This window comes from Hypanus sabinus, chromosome 27, assembly GCF_030144855.1.
Source record: "Hypanus sabinus isolate sHypSab1 chromosome 27, sHypSab1.hap1, whole genome shotgun sequence".
Lineage (NCBI taxonomy): Eukaryota > Metazoa > Chordata > Chondrichthyes > Myliobatiformes > Dasyatidae > Hypanus > Hypanus sabinus.
Window position 1 is genome coordinate 14,350,829 of NC_082732.1, and position 17,920 is coordinate 14,368,748.

General features: G+C 37.5%; 1 protein-coding gene across 4 annotated transcripts in view; it reads right to left on the reverse strand.

Moving 5' to 3' along the window:
• Positions 1–17,920, reverse strand: part of nphp4 (nephronophthisis 4) — a 417,576-nt gene that overhangs the window by 360,911 nt on the left and 38,745 nt on the right. For all 4 annotated transcript variants that reach the window (XM_059951738.1, XM_059951740.1, XM_059951739.1 and 1 more), the window contains exon 3: positions 9,465–9,643. In XM_059951738.1, coding sequence (XP_059807721.1) covers positions 9,465–9,643 — 179 coding nt within the window. The remainder of the gene's footprint in view (positions 1–9,464; positions 9,644–17,920) is intronic.

Sequence of the window (17,920 nt, forward strand, 5' to 3'; positions counted from 1 at the left end):
GCCAAGTTTGATGATTATATGAAGATAGGTGGAGGGAGGTAGTTTTGATGAAATAGAGAGGCTGCAGAAGGGCAGACAGATTTGGAAAATGGGCGAAGAAATGGCAGATGGAATACCATGCTGGGAAGTGTATGGTCATGAACTTTGGTAGAAGAAATAAAAGACTGGACTATTTTCTAACTGGAGAAAAAATACAAAAAAAAAACTGAGGTACAAAGGGACTTGGGAGTCCTTATGCAGGATTCCCTAAAGGTTAATTTGCAGATACGAGTCTGTGGTAAGGAAGGCAAGAGGACTAAAATATAAAAGCAAGGGTATAATACTGAGATTTTATAAAGCACTGGTGATGCCTCACTTGGAGTATTGTGAGCAGGCTTGGGCCTCTCATCTTAGAAAGAATGTGCTGAAACTGGAAGGGGTTCAAAGAAGGTTCATGAAAATAATTCCTGGATTGAATGGCTTGTCACATGAAGTGTTTTGATGTCTCGGGGCCTATATTGACTACAATTCAGAAGAATGAGGGTTGACGTTATTGAAACCTAATGAATGGTGAAAAGTCTTGACAGAGTGGATGTGAAGAGGATGTTTCTTATGGTGGAAGAGTCCGAGACCAGAGGACACAGCCTCAGAGTAAGGGGCATCCTTTTGGAATGGAGATGAGGAGGAATTTCTTGAGCCAGAGAGTGGTGAATCTGTGAAATTTTTTGCCACAGACAACTGTGGAGGACATCTTTACGTATATTTAAGGCAGGGGCTGACAGATTGGTCAGGGCACGGAGAGATGCAGGGAGAAGACAGGAAATTGGGGCTGAGAGGAAAATGGGATCAGCCATGATCCAATTGGATCAGGAAACAAAGACAAAAGACTCATCTATGCTAAAAAAAAAGAGACTAGGAGCAAGTGCTCTGGACAGGCAAGTCAAAATTTGACATTGTTGGCTCAAACGGGGCAGCTTGTCTGTAAAGTTGCTGGAGAGCACTACACGGATGAGTGCCTGCAGCTAACAGTGAAGCATGTGAAGGTTCTCTGCAGGTATGGGGCTGCACTTCTGCAAATGGAGTTAGTGATCTTGTCAGAATTAATGGAATCCTCAATGCTCAAAAGTACAAACAGATATTCAACCAATGTGCAGTTCCATCAGGGAGGTGTCTGATCAGTCCTAGCTTGATTCTGTAGCAGGAACATGACCCCAAACACATGGGCAAGCCATAAAGAACCATCTTCAGTGAAAAGAACCAGGAGTTGTGCAATAGGTGGTATGGCCTCCAGAGTCCTGATCACAACGTCTAGGCTATCTGGGGTTACCTGGAGAGACAGAAGCAAGCGAGCAAGCCAAAGTCTTGCAAAATAACTGTGGCAAGTCCTCCAAGATGCTTGGAACAACCTACCAGCTAGCTTTCTTAAAAAAACTGCACAACAGTGTACCCAAGAGAATTGATGCAATTTTAAAAGGCAAAGGGTGGTAACACCAAACACTGATTGGATTTAGTGTTTTTTTTACTATTCTCTGCTCTTCACAGTAATTTTTTTAGTATTTATAAACCTTTCATTTCACTTTTTAAAAGCATCTATGCTTTACTGAATTATTTTTTTAATAAGTGCTTTAAACTTTGGCACAATGCTCTGGAACATTGTGCTGCCAGTACAAAACCTTACATTATACTCCATCTGCCACCTTCTTTCCTACATTTACAACTTCTTTATACCCTTTGCAGATATTTTTCATCCTTCTTACAATTCACTTTTCTACCTAGCCTTGAATTGTCTATCAGACAATCTGGAACTGTTGAACTGTCGTTCCAAAAAGTTCATTAACGCAAATTATAAATAGCTGAGGGCCCAAGACTGATCCTTGTAACAACACACCATAAGTAATATTTGATATGTTGGTATGTACATATTCGAGTATTTCTCACAGGAATGTTGCAAACAGTCAGGGACATCAAGTTGAGGTCATAATCAAATCAGCAGTGATATTATAAATGGCACAAAGATCCAAATAGCCTTGTTCTTTTAATAACTTATGCATGCAACCATATCCTCAAAACTTCTTTCTCATGCTAATGTTGCTGTCAAAAATTTCACTGGGGTGGCACAGTTTAGCAACAGTACATTAGATTCATGTCAGCGAACAGGGAACTCGGTCACTGTGTTCCTTGCCTTGCTCCTGACCTGATGATCACAGTTGTATACTGAAGGCAATTTCTGTACATATTGATGATGTATCTTCTTCCCGTCTGCACAGATGCAGTTCAGAGACACCTTTCATTCAATGACCTTTAGCTGCTTGCTTATAACTTGTTGCAAGTTCCAATCAACTTCCAAGCTTCAGTCAGATTGAAATTGCCCATTATACGCCAAGCACATTGATCCCAAGGGGCCAGAGCGACTTTCAAAGAACAGTAGTGAAGTCCTGATGGATAGAGAGATATTCATCACCTGCTCACATCTCAGCCTTCCCCCCTCTTCTTTATACTGGCTATATCCTTCTCTACTCGTAGCCCTCTTACAAAGCTCCAACAAGAACCACTGACAGTTCCTCCTGCACCCCGCCCCCCACCAATGCCGCACAATGTGCTGTGTTCCTCCAATAGATTGTTGCTCTATTATTTATCTTATCTTTCATCAATCCTTCATTTATGCTAAGCCATGAGCCCTTATTTAATGTAAGAAGCTTTTATATGGTATCTTCTAAAATGCCATTTGAAAATACAGAAAGACTACATTCACTATGTAAGAACCAAGATCAGCTCCTTGGGAGGGCACCAAAGGAAAATTTCTATGTATGGAAAGAGAAGTCACTACAGGCCATTTTCTGTATGTAGCTGGATAAACTTTTTTCAAAAAAAATTAAGTGATTATGGACATGGTTAACACAGCAGACGTATGTATTATCATAGGCTAGCATCACCAACACTGAAAAGTAAACCTGGTTAACAAAATTACTTGAAATTGTTAAAGATCAGAAGCAGATTTATTATCACTGACATACGTCATGCAACTTGTTGCTTGGTGACAGTAGTAAAGTGCAATACTTAAAAAAGGTTCAATCGTTAGGTATTAATATTGTAGTAAAATGGATTCAACAGAGGCTAGATGGGAGATCCCAGAGTAGTGGTGGATAACTTTGTCAGGTTGGAGGCCGGTGACTAGTGGTGTGCCTCAGGGATCTATATTGGGTCCAATGTTGTTTGTCACATACATTAATGATCTGGATGATGGGGTGGTAAATTGGATTAGTAAGTATGCAGATGATACTAAGGTAGGTGGCGTTGTGGATAATGAAGTAGGTTTTCAAAATTTGCAGTGAGATTTAGGCCAGTTAGAAGAGTGGGCTGAAAGATGGCAGATGGGAGTTTAATGCTGATAAGTGTGAGGTGTTACATTTTGGTAGGAATAATCCAAATAGGACATACATCGTAAATGGTAGGGCACTGAAGAATGCAGTAGAACAGAGTGATCTAGGAATAATGGTGCATAGTTCCCTGAAGCTGGAATCTCATGTGGATAGGGTGGTGAAGAAAGCTTTTGGTATGTTGGCCTTTATAAATCAGAGCATTGAGTATAGGAGTTGGGATGTAATGTTAAAGTTGTACAAGGCATTGGTAAGGCCGAATTTGGAGTATTGTGTACAGTTCTGGTCACCAAATTATAGGAAAGATGTCAACAAAATAGAGAGAGTACAGAGAAGATTTACTAGAATGTTACCTGGGTTTCAGCACCTAAGTTATAGGGAAAGGCTGAACAAATTAGGTCTTTATTCTTTAGAGCATAGAAGGTTGAGGGAGGACTTGATAGAGGTATTTAAAATAATGAGGGGGATAGATAGAGTTGACGTGGATAGGCTTTTTCCATTGAGACTAGGGGAGATTCAAACAAGAGGACATGATTTGAATTAGGGGGCAAAAGTTTAAGGGTAACACGAGGGGGAATTTCTTTACTCAGGGAGCGGTAGCTGTGTGGAACGAGCTTCCAGTAGAAGTGGTAAAGGAAGGTTCGGTATTGTCATTTGAAGTAAAATTGGATAGGTATATGGACAGGAAAGGAATGGAGGGTTATGGGCTGAGTGCAGGTCAGTGGGAATAGGTGAGAGTAAGCATCGGCACGGTCTAGAAGGGCCGAGATGGCCTGTTTCCGTGCTGTAATTGTTATATGGTTGTAAGTTACAAATTACAATAAGAAATATTTTGAAAAAAAATAAATAGTGCAAAGAGAGCAAAATAGTGTGGTATCAATTATGAAATCATTCAGAAATCTTATGGTGAACAAAAAGCAGTTCCTGAAATGTTGAGTGTGCACCTTCAAGCTCCTGTACCTTCTCCCTGATTGCAGAAACGAGATGACACCATATCCTGTATGGTGAGGCTCCTTAATGCTGAATACCACTTTACTGATCCCACTGGCATTGAGTACATTGTTGTTGTTGTGACACCACTCAACCAGCCGATCTGTCTCACTCATATACACCACTTCTCACCATCTGAGATTCTGCCAGCAACAGTGGGGTTCATTGTCAAATTAATAGATGTTTGAGCTATGCCTAGCCATACAATCATGTGTGTAGAGAATAGAACAGCGAGCCAAGCAAGCATTCTTGAGGTATGCCTGTGTTGGATGTCAGAGAAAGTAACATTATCATCAATTTCCACTGACTGTGGTCTCTTGAGGAGGTCAATGAACAAGTTGCAGATGGAGATAGAAACTCAGGTTTTGAAGCTTGTTAAGACTTGAAGAGATAGTGATAACACCAAGCTGTAATTGATAAACAACAGCCTAGCGTAGGTATTGGTATTGTTCAGGTCGCCTTAACCCAATTGGAGAGTCAGTGAGATTACATCCTCTGTAGATTTGTTGTGACAGTAGGCAAATTGCAGCAGGTCCAAGTCCTTGTTCAGGCAACAGTTAATTCGAACCATGACCAACCAGTTCCAGCACTTCATCAGTAGATAAAAGTGCTACTGGCAATAGTCATTGAGGTAGCTCTCCAGGCTCTGCTTGGGCAACAGTATTACTGATGCTATTTTGAAGCAGGAGTGAATCTCCATCTGAAGCAGTGAGAGATTGAAAAGGTCCTTGAACACTCCAGCTGGTTAGTTGGCGATCTTTCCAATACCCTGCCAGTTACATCATCTGGAACTGATGGCTTACAAGCATTTGCCTCTTGAAAGATATTCTGCCCTCTGAGACAGGTATCACAAGTTCATCAGATGCTGCAGGGATTTGCACAAGTATACTTTTATTCTCCCTTTCAAAGCATGCATAAAGGATGTTCAGCTCATTGAGAAGTGAAGCATCCCAGCAATTTATGATGTTAGTGTAAGTAGTAATGGCCTTACAAAGCCTGCCACAGCTGGCACATATCCGAAGTCTCTAACTTCACTTGAGATTACATATTCAGTCTTATGATAGCCTTCTGTAGGTTATACCCGAACCTCTTGTAGTGTTCTGGATCCCCAGTAAAGAACACACAGATCTAGCCTTTAGCAGACTGTAACATGGGAGTAGTTTGTCACAGACTTCCTCAAGTTAGTCTGGTTTAGGTACCCCACAAATGGTCACAGAGGTATCGGTGTGACTGACTCATGCCTGCTGAGCACAGTACTCAACTCCTCCAGTGCCAGCTTGATGTTACCCTGGGGTGAAATATACACTGCAATCAGCAGAAAACTCAATCAGCAGATAGAACAAAACTACTTGACCCCTAGATGTTCCAGGTTGGGGAGAAGGACTGAGATAGGACATGTTTGTCTATGCGCCACAATGACTCAATCATTAAACAGATACATGGAATGTCATGTCTAGGATGCTGGGGGTGAGCCATGTCTCTGTAAAGCCAAGTATACAGCACTCCTTTCTGGTACTGCAATCTTCCTCTAAAAGTCTTCAAATTTTATTTTCCAGTGACTGGACACTAAGCAGAAAGACAGTAGGAGTAGGGGCCTCAGAGCCCTGTGTTATAGTTTCACCTACTGCCCAGCTAAAGGACACGCTTTAACAATGGAAACTGCACTTGTATAACACCTGTGTAGCACCAGTCTTATCGTGAGTGACTAGTCATCCCACTCTTGAGAAAGATCAAATTACACTAGGTGCTAATAGTCCATCAGAAGGCTCTAGGTATCAGGAGAGTGAAAAGAAACCACACACTTTGGGAGATAAGGTTTGTTTATAAGAACAATATATACAAAATATTTACACAAGAGCAATTCAAAGTTCCAACATTCTGTTTAGGTTCCAAATCTTAGATATCAACAAAAGCCAAATTCCTGTTTATTTAGAATCAGTGAGTTATTAGAATAACCTTTGTTACTCAGATTTCTATAACTACTTAGATCTAATGTTACTCCCTATTTAAAAGTTTACAGACTAAACTTCCTTTTTTACTTGTCCCTAGTTAGTTAGAAAACCAAATACAATTCCTATTCTCAAGTATTATAGTTAACTTCAGTTTCAGTTCCAGGCAGTATATCTACAAATTTAAATTCAAAAATTATATATACACAGTTTAACGCCTTTAACAATTCTCCAACATCACAACTTTTAAACAAAGTAAATCTCATCCAGCAAACTATCAAAGTCTTTGCAAAAACAATCAATTCTTGCAGAAAATCAAACTTGGATTCCTTGAAAGAAAATAAACTGGTACATCGAACCGCATTACATCCTCTGCGTCATTACACATTTCATTCCTGTGCTGGTTCTTCATCATGGGTGGCTCGCCAGCTTGTTTCATTGGAATGAAGTTGCTTATCATCCACAATAAGTCAATTCACAAACTTGTACAAAAACTTGACCAAATGCCTTAGTATGATTTTACAGAACAAACCCCCAACTAATCCCATGGGATTTTGGACACTGGTCTCTGCTTATATTGTCTCGTTAAAGCTGCTAAATCCTTTATCGCTATTGTCTCCCCTCCAGGGGTTTCACCCTGAGGGTTTCAAGTTAGTAGGGTAAAGAAACTACTAATTCCACTCTCAACAGTTCATGTCTTCAGCTTCTAACTGTTGCTGCGTTTCTCTCCTTGTCCATCCTGTGTCTAGACCGCACCGCCCTTGCGTTGTTATTTTTCCCCCCAAATTCTGTTTTTTTTTAAATCAGTAAACCTCATTTTCATCCCTCCACAGGTGGAACTTTCTAACATTACAACTTTGGGTTTAAATAACCTGGGTTATACTTGCTCTCTCGGTGATATGCAGTCCAAGCCAATTTTAAAGATTTTCTAAACTTCTAAAAGCAAAATTGCTCTCTGAAGTCCCTGAAATACCTTTAACTATGGATTTCAGCTATACTAGTTCTACATGGGAATATTTGATGATTCCCTTGGAAGCTGCACACAAAAAGACACCACTCTCCAGCACCACCTTGATGACATCCAGGTTAAATATAGAAGGGCCAGCAAATGTCATGTCATGCAGTCAGAATTATACAGCACAGAAACAATCCTTCAGCTTAGTTCATCCATGCTGCCCAATCAGCATTTGGTCCAAAGTTCCCTCCACATCCCTCTAAACCTTTTCTATCTATGTATCTGTCCAAATGTCTTTTAAACATTGTGTCACACCCTGGTTAAAAACATGTTTTATTGTATTTCTACTGTTATGCCTTTTATTTTAGCAGTTTTCTGCAAAAACTGTGACCTGTTAGTTAAGCTTCATAGATTAGTGTTTTGGCTTCGGCTCAGATAAGGAGCCATTCGCTCAGCCTAGTAATGTTGTAACAGCCAATTGGGTCTGTCTTGATAATGTACTGTAACATTCTGTCCAGTGGGATGCCATAAAATATTCAAGAGCACTACGTGGGAACAGATTTCTGAAGGACAGTGGTCTGGTTTTAGGTCTTTGATTGGTAGGGGTTGAAAAGCAAAGGTGGTGCGGAGCAGAGCACAAAGTAAGATGCTTGCAGAATCCCACCCGTAGGAGACCCTGATGTGAGAAGTGCTTTGTACAGACAAATGGTTCCAAGGATGAAATGCCAGTATCCCCATCTTGGACCATTTTGAAAGAACTGACCACTTTTCATGCAGAACATGGCTTCAGCGCATGAGTAATTTCTGCGCACATTGAGACTGGTTAAACTGTAATGGGGGTGGGGGGGGAAGGGGCCATTAACTGTTAAGGCTGAAATATCTGTAAATCTACTTCCACTTTAAATTTACGCCATTGTAGGATCTGTTATTTCCTGGTGAACAATAACTTTCCATGGGGCAGCATTTATAAAGCATTCACCATTACTTCCGTTCCATTATTGGTACATTCCAACTTTCCTGTTTGGTTGAATCTGAATCATTCCAACCTTGGACGTACACTGGTCATTGAAGGTGGTCTTCTCACCATTACCCATGCAATGCCAAGTCCTGTGGCTGTTAGTCAAAGTTCGCTAACAAGCCAAGTTTGTAACGAGCCACAGTGAGAGGGTTACAATTGTAATTGAACCCACCTCTAACACTTCCTCTGGAATTTGATCACTCACGAGTGGGAATTGTTCAGGGACTTTACAAGACTATATCTTAGTTTAGGTTTCTATCTGAGGACAAAAGGATTCTCCTGGGAAGTTCAAAACAGGATAAGCCATGAAAGACAGATTAGGGGAAATCCGTCCTGAACCTGTGGAATTCTCGGCCACAGAAGGAAATCGACTCAAAATAATTAAAGATATTCAAGAGTTAAATATTATTCAGGTATGTTAGAAAGTATGGTAATATATTGTCATTTATGGAAATTTTATTAGGTGACAAAAAAGAGAAAATTATCAAAAATGTCTGTTCGTCTGGTTGACAAAATGTGATGACATTACAGCAGAAGGCTCAGCTTCCATTAATTTATATATTCACTTGGAAGGCAACAAAAATCTACTTGCCTGGTCCAAACTACAAGAGAATAGACAATGTAAATAAATTAAGTCAGATCAGTTTTACGATGGAGTCCTGATAAATTAATTGATGACTTTCCTCGTGGAGGAGTGAAGATGCTAGAGGGTCAATTTTGGCAAAATGCTAATTGATGAATGATCAGGGAAAAAAAAGCAACAACAAAACCAAAAAGGCACTCAAAAGTGCACAATCTGATAAAGAAAATATATACAGGAACATTAAATTATTGGTGTGCTTCCTGGGCAAAGCATGGTACAGACCATCAGCCAAAGCTGATTGTATAATACAAAGGAAACATTTAAATAAGTGACCCAGTGATGCAAGAACTCTTGAAAGAAAATCATCTCATCCAAGAATCTTTACCATTAAGGCTGGTCTTGCTGTTTTAGTTACAAAACACAGCAGGTACATAGGAACTACTACACCCAAGTCTGTGCATATTTCCAACATTTAAAGTATTTATCATTGTCTCTTACCTTTTATTATACAAAATATTTGTAATTATCAAGATGCTCATGTTTCACTCATATAGAGTATTCCTTGAACCTTACTACTTTACTGTAAAACCACACGATAACCTTAAATACTGACCTTTTAGCTTTTTGATTCCTATCTGCATCTGATGCAAGCTTCTGTCTGTTTGGTAGGTGAAGAATTCCAAATCCACATGAGAGAATCTGTTCATTTCCTTCATGCTTCCTTGCAATAGCCACTATCTCCACAACTATCACTATGTGGGTACAGTTTAGGGATGTGTGGAAATAAACAGCCTGAAAAAGGACACAGAGTGATGAAAGGTATTAAATATCACACTTCTCTTTTTAAATCCTTTTCCATTAATTCTTTTGCTGCCTGCAATGACTTATGGCAGAAAATCTTTCTAACTTTTTTTAAAAAAACATTTGAGCAATTTGTATAAATGTGCATATTATTATTCATTTTCAATTATTTTATAATTTGGATTCATTTTAAAAAACACTCAATCAATGTTGGCAATGCTAAGAAATGGACCATTCTCTGCATATACCAATAAGCATCAGGATCCTGATCAGGCCAAGATTCCCAAGGCGAAATTTCCCACAACCACCCTCAGTAATGAACCAACTTGAACCTACATTAGTTCAATACATCACATGAACCATGCACCCAATTTCTATTCAAGGCTATGTCACAACTGAAATTAAACCCAAATTTATTTACTTGGGATGTTGCATAGCATCAATCATAGGCAGCTGGTGAAAGTTTGCTAAACTAGCCAGTATTCATACGTGGGTTACTCTTTTATTCTTCAAAACATTCTTTGAAGGAAAATTAAGTGTCACTGATAGTACGTCGTAGTCCACAAAGATAGCACGTTCTCATCACATTTTGAAACCTCTAAAATTTAACTTTCAACTGATGTCAACATAACCAATCATTTGAATTTTCTTTAAAAACTACATATACTGAAAGCTTGAAATAAAAAACAGAAAGTTCTGAAAGCATTCACCAGATCAGGCAGCATCTGTGGAACGAGGATCAGAATTCAGAAAACCTGTGACAAAAGTTCCAGAGAAAAGAAAGTTTGGTAGTGTAAAGGAAATGTTTGCGATAGAGTGCAAACCAAAGTTGCCTGGGTGACAAACTGCTTTAAAAGTTGTCTAGAGTCATGCAATTGTACAGCATAGAAACAGGTCCCTCAACGTACTGTGTCTATGCCAAACAATTTGCCCATCTATACTTATCATAGTGGACTGCATTCATATTCCTCTGTCTTGTTCAGTCAAGTACCTGTCAACATGCCTCTTAAATGGTGTTTACTTTTCCTGCCTCCACCACTTCCTCTGGGAGCTCACCCAGATACCAACTACTCTGAAAATTTTACCTTTCAAGTCTTCTTTAAACTTCATCCCTCAGCTTAAATCTATGCCCTCTAATTTTGACCATCCCTAGTATCAAAAACAGACACCGGTTATCTATCAAACATGAGGAAATCTGCAGATAATGTAAATTCAAACAACAACACACACAAAATGCCGGTGGAACACAGCAGGCCAGGCAGCATCTATAAGGAGAAGCACTGTCGCCGTTTCAGGCCGAGACCCTTCATCAGGACTCTATTAATCATTTAGACACCTCAATTTTATATACTTCTTTCACGTTACCTCTTGGTTTCCTTTTCTACAGGGAAAACAAACTTAACCTATTCCATCTCTCCAATAACTAAAGCACTCCAGTAGAGGTCATGTCCTTGTAAAACTTATTTGCAGCCCTTCTAGCTTATTCATACCCTTCCTCTGGTATGACGACCAGAACTGTGCACTGTATCCCAAGTGCAACCAAACCGACATTTTTCCTCTCATCTGTTTCCACTCATCACCTGTCACTAGACACCAACCCTCCCCTTTCCCCAACTAGCTACAGCTGCCCATAAGTTCTGAGCCCATCTACATCCACCTATCACCTACTCACCCTTTCCCCTCTCCTCCTTAAACTGGGCATCCTCCTTCTACACCCAACCCTGATGCAGAGTTTTAATCCAAAATGTCGATAATTCCTTTTCCTTCACAAATGCTGCCTGACCTGCCAAGTTCCTCCAGCAGTTTGTTTTTCCACTCCAGATTCCAACATTTGCAGTGTCTTATGTTTCCAAGATGTTATACCATTTTGATTAGTTTGTGTATGATTGAACACAATGAGAAATTAAATTAAAAATTCACACCGGGATAAGACATCAGTCATGACCTCAGTAAATGGAGAAACCACAAGGCAGCAAGTGTCATATTCCTTTTCTGTTTTTAAAGTTCAATAATGTTAGGATATTTCAGTCACATAAAGTGCAAAGGATATGCAAGTCAAAATTTATCCTGATAACTGCAGAAAACACAAATTAAAAATTAACCTAAACTCTTTAAGAGAAAATTCACTTATTCTTCGTTTACAGAAATCTTTAAATTGCTGCTCCAATTTTGGATTATGTGAGCACCTGACTTGGATTCTTATAAGCATATGTAAATTCGAGTTTACCCTCTTTTTAAATGCAAAGTTTCTAAATGTTTCAATTTAGTAAAATTTAACAGGCAGAAAACAGAAGCCTACACAGCAAGTTAAAAGCTTTACACAGCAAGTTGAAAACTTACAGGAATATTCATCCAGGAACTATGAAGATAATTCATGTTTTTGTTTTGGACCTATACGCAGCATTCCAATGAAATTCAGACAAATCTCTCAGCTGCTAATCTATTGCTTCAACTGCAAAGTAGCTACGTATACCAGACATTGCACTAATTTGTTTTCTATAATATTAACAAGCATCAGGACAAGTACAGGAAGTGATTGATAAGTTTGTGGCTTAAGTTAAGAGGAGTCAATTTTAGAAAACCTAGCACATTTACTTTTCAACATAGTCCCCTCCTACATTTCCAGTGGTCGTGGAGCATACAGATATTGGACCTTCAGAAAGTGTCCACAGCAGGGGTGATTGATAAGTTTGTGGCCCAATGTAGAAGGAGATGAGACATTTTCTGGAGGTCCAAGATCCATATGGTCCACGACAGCTGAACCAAGTGTGTAAATGTAGGAGGGGGCTATGTTGAAAAATAAATGTGCTAGGTTTTCTAAAATTGACTCCTTCTAAATTAGGCCACGAACTTATCAATCACCCCTCATATATTGGAATAACTTGCAGTGGAGTGCTCATGAATAATTTAGCAGTCAGAAGGATAACTAAAACATCAGAGTAGCAACAGCATGGCAAGAAGTTCCATGTCATTTATTTTTCAGTTCCCCTGAAGCAAAGCATCCAGCCACAATGCGCACTCCCATCTGGTCATCAGCAATTTCGTTCAGCTAAAATGACAGATTGACCTCAATCTGCAGATGATTCTCATCACAGCAAACCAGCAGAGCACACGTCAGCCAATATGAGCTGACTAGGACAAATCGGCTTTTTTTTTGGAGTTGAACTTTTATCCACAGAGTGCCCAAATGGGGGATAAGAACAAGACAATTCTATTTCAACAATGCTGCTAAACATTCTCTGGACCAAGAATAAATAAACTTTTTAGGAAGACAGCTGTATTTATTGGCCTATTTTGGCTATTTCATCATTTTTAACACTGTCACTTAATAAAGATTAAAATTAATGGCCTATAAATCCAAATGTGCAGCTATATTAGATAAATTGTGAAAAGCAGCTGCACTTCAAATGCATGCACAACAAAACTGGTTTCCATCCATGTATAAACACCAATACATAGAAGTTACAAGTTACAGTGAACTGATTTAAATTAATCTGCACTGCATTTCGACAATGCTGCTACAAATTAAAGTGTGCACACATAATAGAGATATAATGTTGGCTTCAACTGGAAAATGAGTCCTTAATAAGGAAAAATAAGGCTTTATTCACTTAAGGAACAGCCGTTACCCAAAGTTGGAAGGCAAGTTGATGTACCAGATATCTAGAATAACACGTTCTAGGTAAGGTTTCAGCTTCTTTCTTTTGCCTGAACACTCCAATTCTTCACCAGATGTCTTTCGCAATGTCATGATATGGGATCATGTTTCATCAAGTAGTGCCTATTCCAGAGTCCATACTTCTACATTATCAGAATCAGACTTAAAATCACTGGCATTGTCATGAAATTTGTTTTGTAGCAGCAGAACACTGTAATACATAATAAAAAATTACAAATCACATTAAGAAATATTTTAAAAATTAGACAAGTAGTGAAAAAAGAGAGCATATTAAAAAATTGATGTAATGTTCATGATTTCATTCATTGTCCATTCAACAATCTGATGGTGGAGGGGTAAGAAGCTGTGCCAAAATGTCGAGTGAGTGTCTTTAGGCTGCTGTACATCCTCCTTGTTGGCAGCAATAAGAAAAGATGTCTTGGATGATGCGAATCCTTAAAGGTGGATGCTGATTTTTTTTTAAAGCAGCACCTTTTGAAGAGGTCCTTGACGCTGAGAAGGCTAGTGCCCATGAGGTAGCTGGCTGAATCTGCAACTTTCTGCAGCTTTTTCCAGTCCTATGTTTTTTTTTCCCCATACCAGACAGTGATGCAACCAGTTAGAATGCTACATTGGTAGAAATTTGCTAGTCTTTGTTAACATACCAAGTCTCCTCAAAACCCTAATGAAATATAGCTGCTGTCATGCCTTCTTTGTAACTGCAATAATGTTGGGCCCAGGATAGATCTTCAGAGAGGGAACACCCAGGAAGTTCAAACTGCTCACCCTTTCCACAGCTGATCCCTTGACGAGTCTGGTGTGTTACCCCAATTTCCCCTTCCTGAAGTCGGCAATCGATTCCTTGAATTTACTGATGTTGAGTGCAAGGTTATTGCTGTAAGATCATCCCAATGATTTGAGGCAGCAGCTGCTATTGAAAGCTGCCATTTATAAGAGACAGGAGATCCTCCAGGTAAGTTAGTGTTTCCAACGTTGTTGTCAAAATTACTTCTATTTACTTCTTGAAGTCCATGCTTGTATGCACAACTCCTTGCACATCAATGAGCATTGCCCAACCTATGCAACTTTTCTTCAGTCAACCATTTCATCTCAGGAATTTGGTCCTTGGTACATTATGTCTTCAGATAATTCCATCCCTTGGTTCAGAGTAAATCATCATAGATCTATTGTACAGTGTCATCCTATCACCATTTCCATGCAGTTTACAACTTCCAGCTCGTCAGCTAAGAAAGCTTAGCACAACATCTCATTCATAAAGGCCCACAGTTTCAAATTTTAAAAGAAACTTTCAGTCTCATTAAGACAAACCACCAGATGATTGCTGTGAGGAATAGAATAAAGATCTGCCTTAAGCAGAGGATGTTCTTTTAAGGGGCATGCTGTGAAATGTTGGTGGGGCAGAAGCTGAGTTAATAAACTGTTTGCAATGTGTTCCTGCAATTTTCCCCACAAAGGTGTTAGAATCAAATTAATCATTTTGAGAAATACATTCATGAATCTTTCATATTAGTAAAGCTGCTTGACATTTGCCTTTCAGACAGCACTGATCTCTTGGAATGTAAATGGAATTTGTCTGACATGAGTATGGTCATTTTTATGATAGAGTATACAAAGATAAGAGAAGGAATAAGTCAGCTGATTCCTTGTATCCTATCCAACATTCAAGACCATGGGTGATTTGACTGTAACCTCAAGTCTTGCAGCTAATTTGCTTACAGCCAGCTTACAATACTTGAGATTGTCAATTTTTAAGAGGCATAAAATTAAAGAATATACTGGTCATTTTTGTTGAGACTACCCATGCTCCCAAATTTGTGATCACAACACTCCCAAGCACTTGCAGACATCGAAATCACCAAAAAAAACAAGCCTATTAAATGAAAAGACAGTCTGGATAATTTGTTACAATTTGACAACAGATCTCTTCTTGCTACTTGCAGGCTTCTTTTCTTTAATTTTTCAATCTTTTTATTGAGTTTCATATAAATATAAAAAAACATAACATAATAATGAATAGGTTATGAATACAATAGACTTGAAATTACATTAATAATAAGAATAATATCCTATTGAACATCAACAAAAAAAAGTACATCAATCGAATCTATATAATTATATATGAAAAAAAAAACAAAAATAATCGTCAAAAGAAAAAGAAAAAAAATTTTGAAAATATATAAAAGAGAATATATATGGAAAAAAAAACACTAAACAAACATGGGCAATAATAACAGTTTGTAAGTATATGATAGTGTCAAAGAACTCCGGAACTCCATACCTGAACAAGAATAAGCAGAGAGAAGGTCTGGAAAAGGCCAAATTAATTCATATGAAAATGTCGAATGAACAAGTTTCTTCAAATTTAATTGATGAGTCAAAAATAGTGCTTCTAATTTTTTCCAAACTCAGATAAGAAATAGTTTGAAAAAGCCACTGAGACGTGGTAGGAGGATTTACTTCTTTCCAATTTTGTAATATAGACCTTCTGGCCATTAATGTTACAAAAGTAATCATTCGTCTGATTGAAGGAGAAAACTGATTACCATCCTCATTTGGCATACCAAAAATTGCAGTAATAAAATGAGGTTGTAAATCGATGTTCCAAATTGAGGAAATGGTAACAAATATGTCCTTCCAATAGTTATGTAAAGTGGGACATGACCAAAACATGTGCGTCAATGAAGCCACTTCTGAATGACATCTGTCACATTGAGGGTTAATATGAGAATAAAATAGAGCAAGTTTATCTTTAGACATACAAGCTCTATGTACAATTTTAAATTGTATTAAAGCATGTTTAGTACATATAGAAGAAGAATTAACCATTTGTAAAATTTTTTCCCATTTATCTGTTGATATATTGTATCGAAGTTCTTTTTCCCATTATTGTTTAATTCTATCAGATATCTCTGGTTGTATCTTCATAATCATATTATAAATAAAAGCTACTAATCCCTTCTGACAAGGATTTAAGGTAAAAATCAAATCTGAGAAATCCGTTGAAGTTGAATTGGGAAAAGATGGTAAAACTTTATGTAAAAAATTTCTGATTTGTAAATATCTGAAAAAATTAGATTTAGGTAATTTAAATTTATTGGAAAGTTGGTCAAAAGACTTCAAAGTACCTTCAAAAAAAAGATCACGAAAACATTTTATACCTTTCCTTTTCCATATGCTAAAAGCTTGATCTGTCAAGGAAGGTTTGAAAAAAAAATTAAATAAAATAGGGCTATCAAGAACAAAGTTTTTCAGAGTAAAAAATTTACGAAATTGAAACCAAATTCGTAATGTATGTTTGATAACAGGGTTAGATATCTGTTTATTGAATTTAACTAAATCAGCAGGAAGAAAAGAACCAAGAACAGAGAATAGAGAATATCCCTTTACCTCATTGCATTCCAAATTTACCCACTGTGGACACAATGATGAGTCCAAATCTAATTTCCAATACGTTAGGTTACGAATATTATTCGCCCAATAGTAAAATCTAAAGTTAGGTAAAGCTAAACCACCATCTTTTTTAGATTTTTGTAATTGCCTTTTACTTAACCTGGGGTTTTTATTTTGCCACTCAAATGAGGAAATTTTTGAGTCAATGTTGTCAAAAAAAGATTTAGGAATAAAAATTGGTAAGGCTTGAAATAAATATAAAAATTTTGGTAAAATCATCATTTTAATAGCATTAATCCGACCAACTAATGATAGGAATAAGGGAGACCATCTTGTAGTAAGGTGTTGAATTTGATGAAGCATAGGTGAAAAATTCAGTCTAAATAAATCTTTATATTTCTTGGTAATTTTTATACCTAAATAGATAAAATTATCAGTAACAACTTTAAATGGAATCCTGTCATTCAATAAAGTTTGCGCGTTTAAGGGGAATAATTCACTCTTATCTAAGTTTAATTTATAACCAGAAAAACTACCAAATTGAGCCAACAAGGATAAAATAGCGGGAATAGACCTATCAGGATCAGAAATATATAACAGCAAGTCATCAGCATAAAGTGATAATTTGTATAACTTCTCATTACGGGTAATACCAAAAATATTAGGAGATTCACGAATAGCAATGGCTAAAGGTTCTAATGCAATATTAAATAATAAAGGACTTAAAGGACAACCTTGTCTCGTACCATGAGATAATTGAAAAAAAGAGGATCTATAATTATTTGTAAGAACAGAAGCAACAGGTTTATAATATATTAATTTAATCCATGATATAAAATTAGGACTAAAATTAAAATTTCTCAATGCATTAAATAAGTATGTCCATTCAACTCTATCAAAGGCTTTTTCAGCATCTAATGAGATAACACATTCTGGGACTGTGGGTGATGAAGTATAAATTATATTAATCAATTTTCTAACATTAAAAAAAGAATTCTTAATGAAACCAGTTTGATCTTCTGAAATAATCTGTGATAGTACCTTTTCTAATCTAATGGCTAAAATTTTTGTAAGAATCTTAGAATCTATATTTAATAATGATATAGGGCGATAAGATGTACATAAAGTAGGATCTTTATCTTTTTTAAGAATTAGAGAGATAGTAGCTTCATAAAAAGATTGAGGTAATCTCTTCTTAG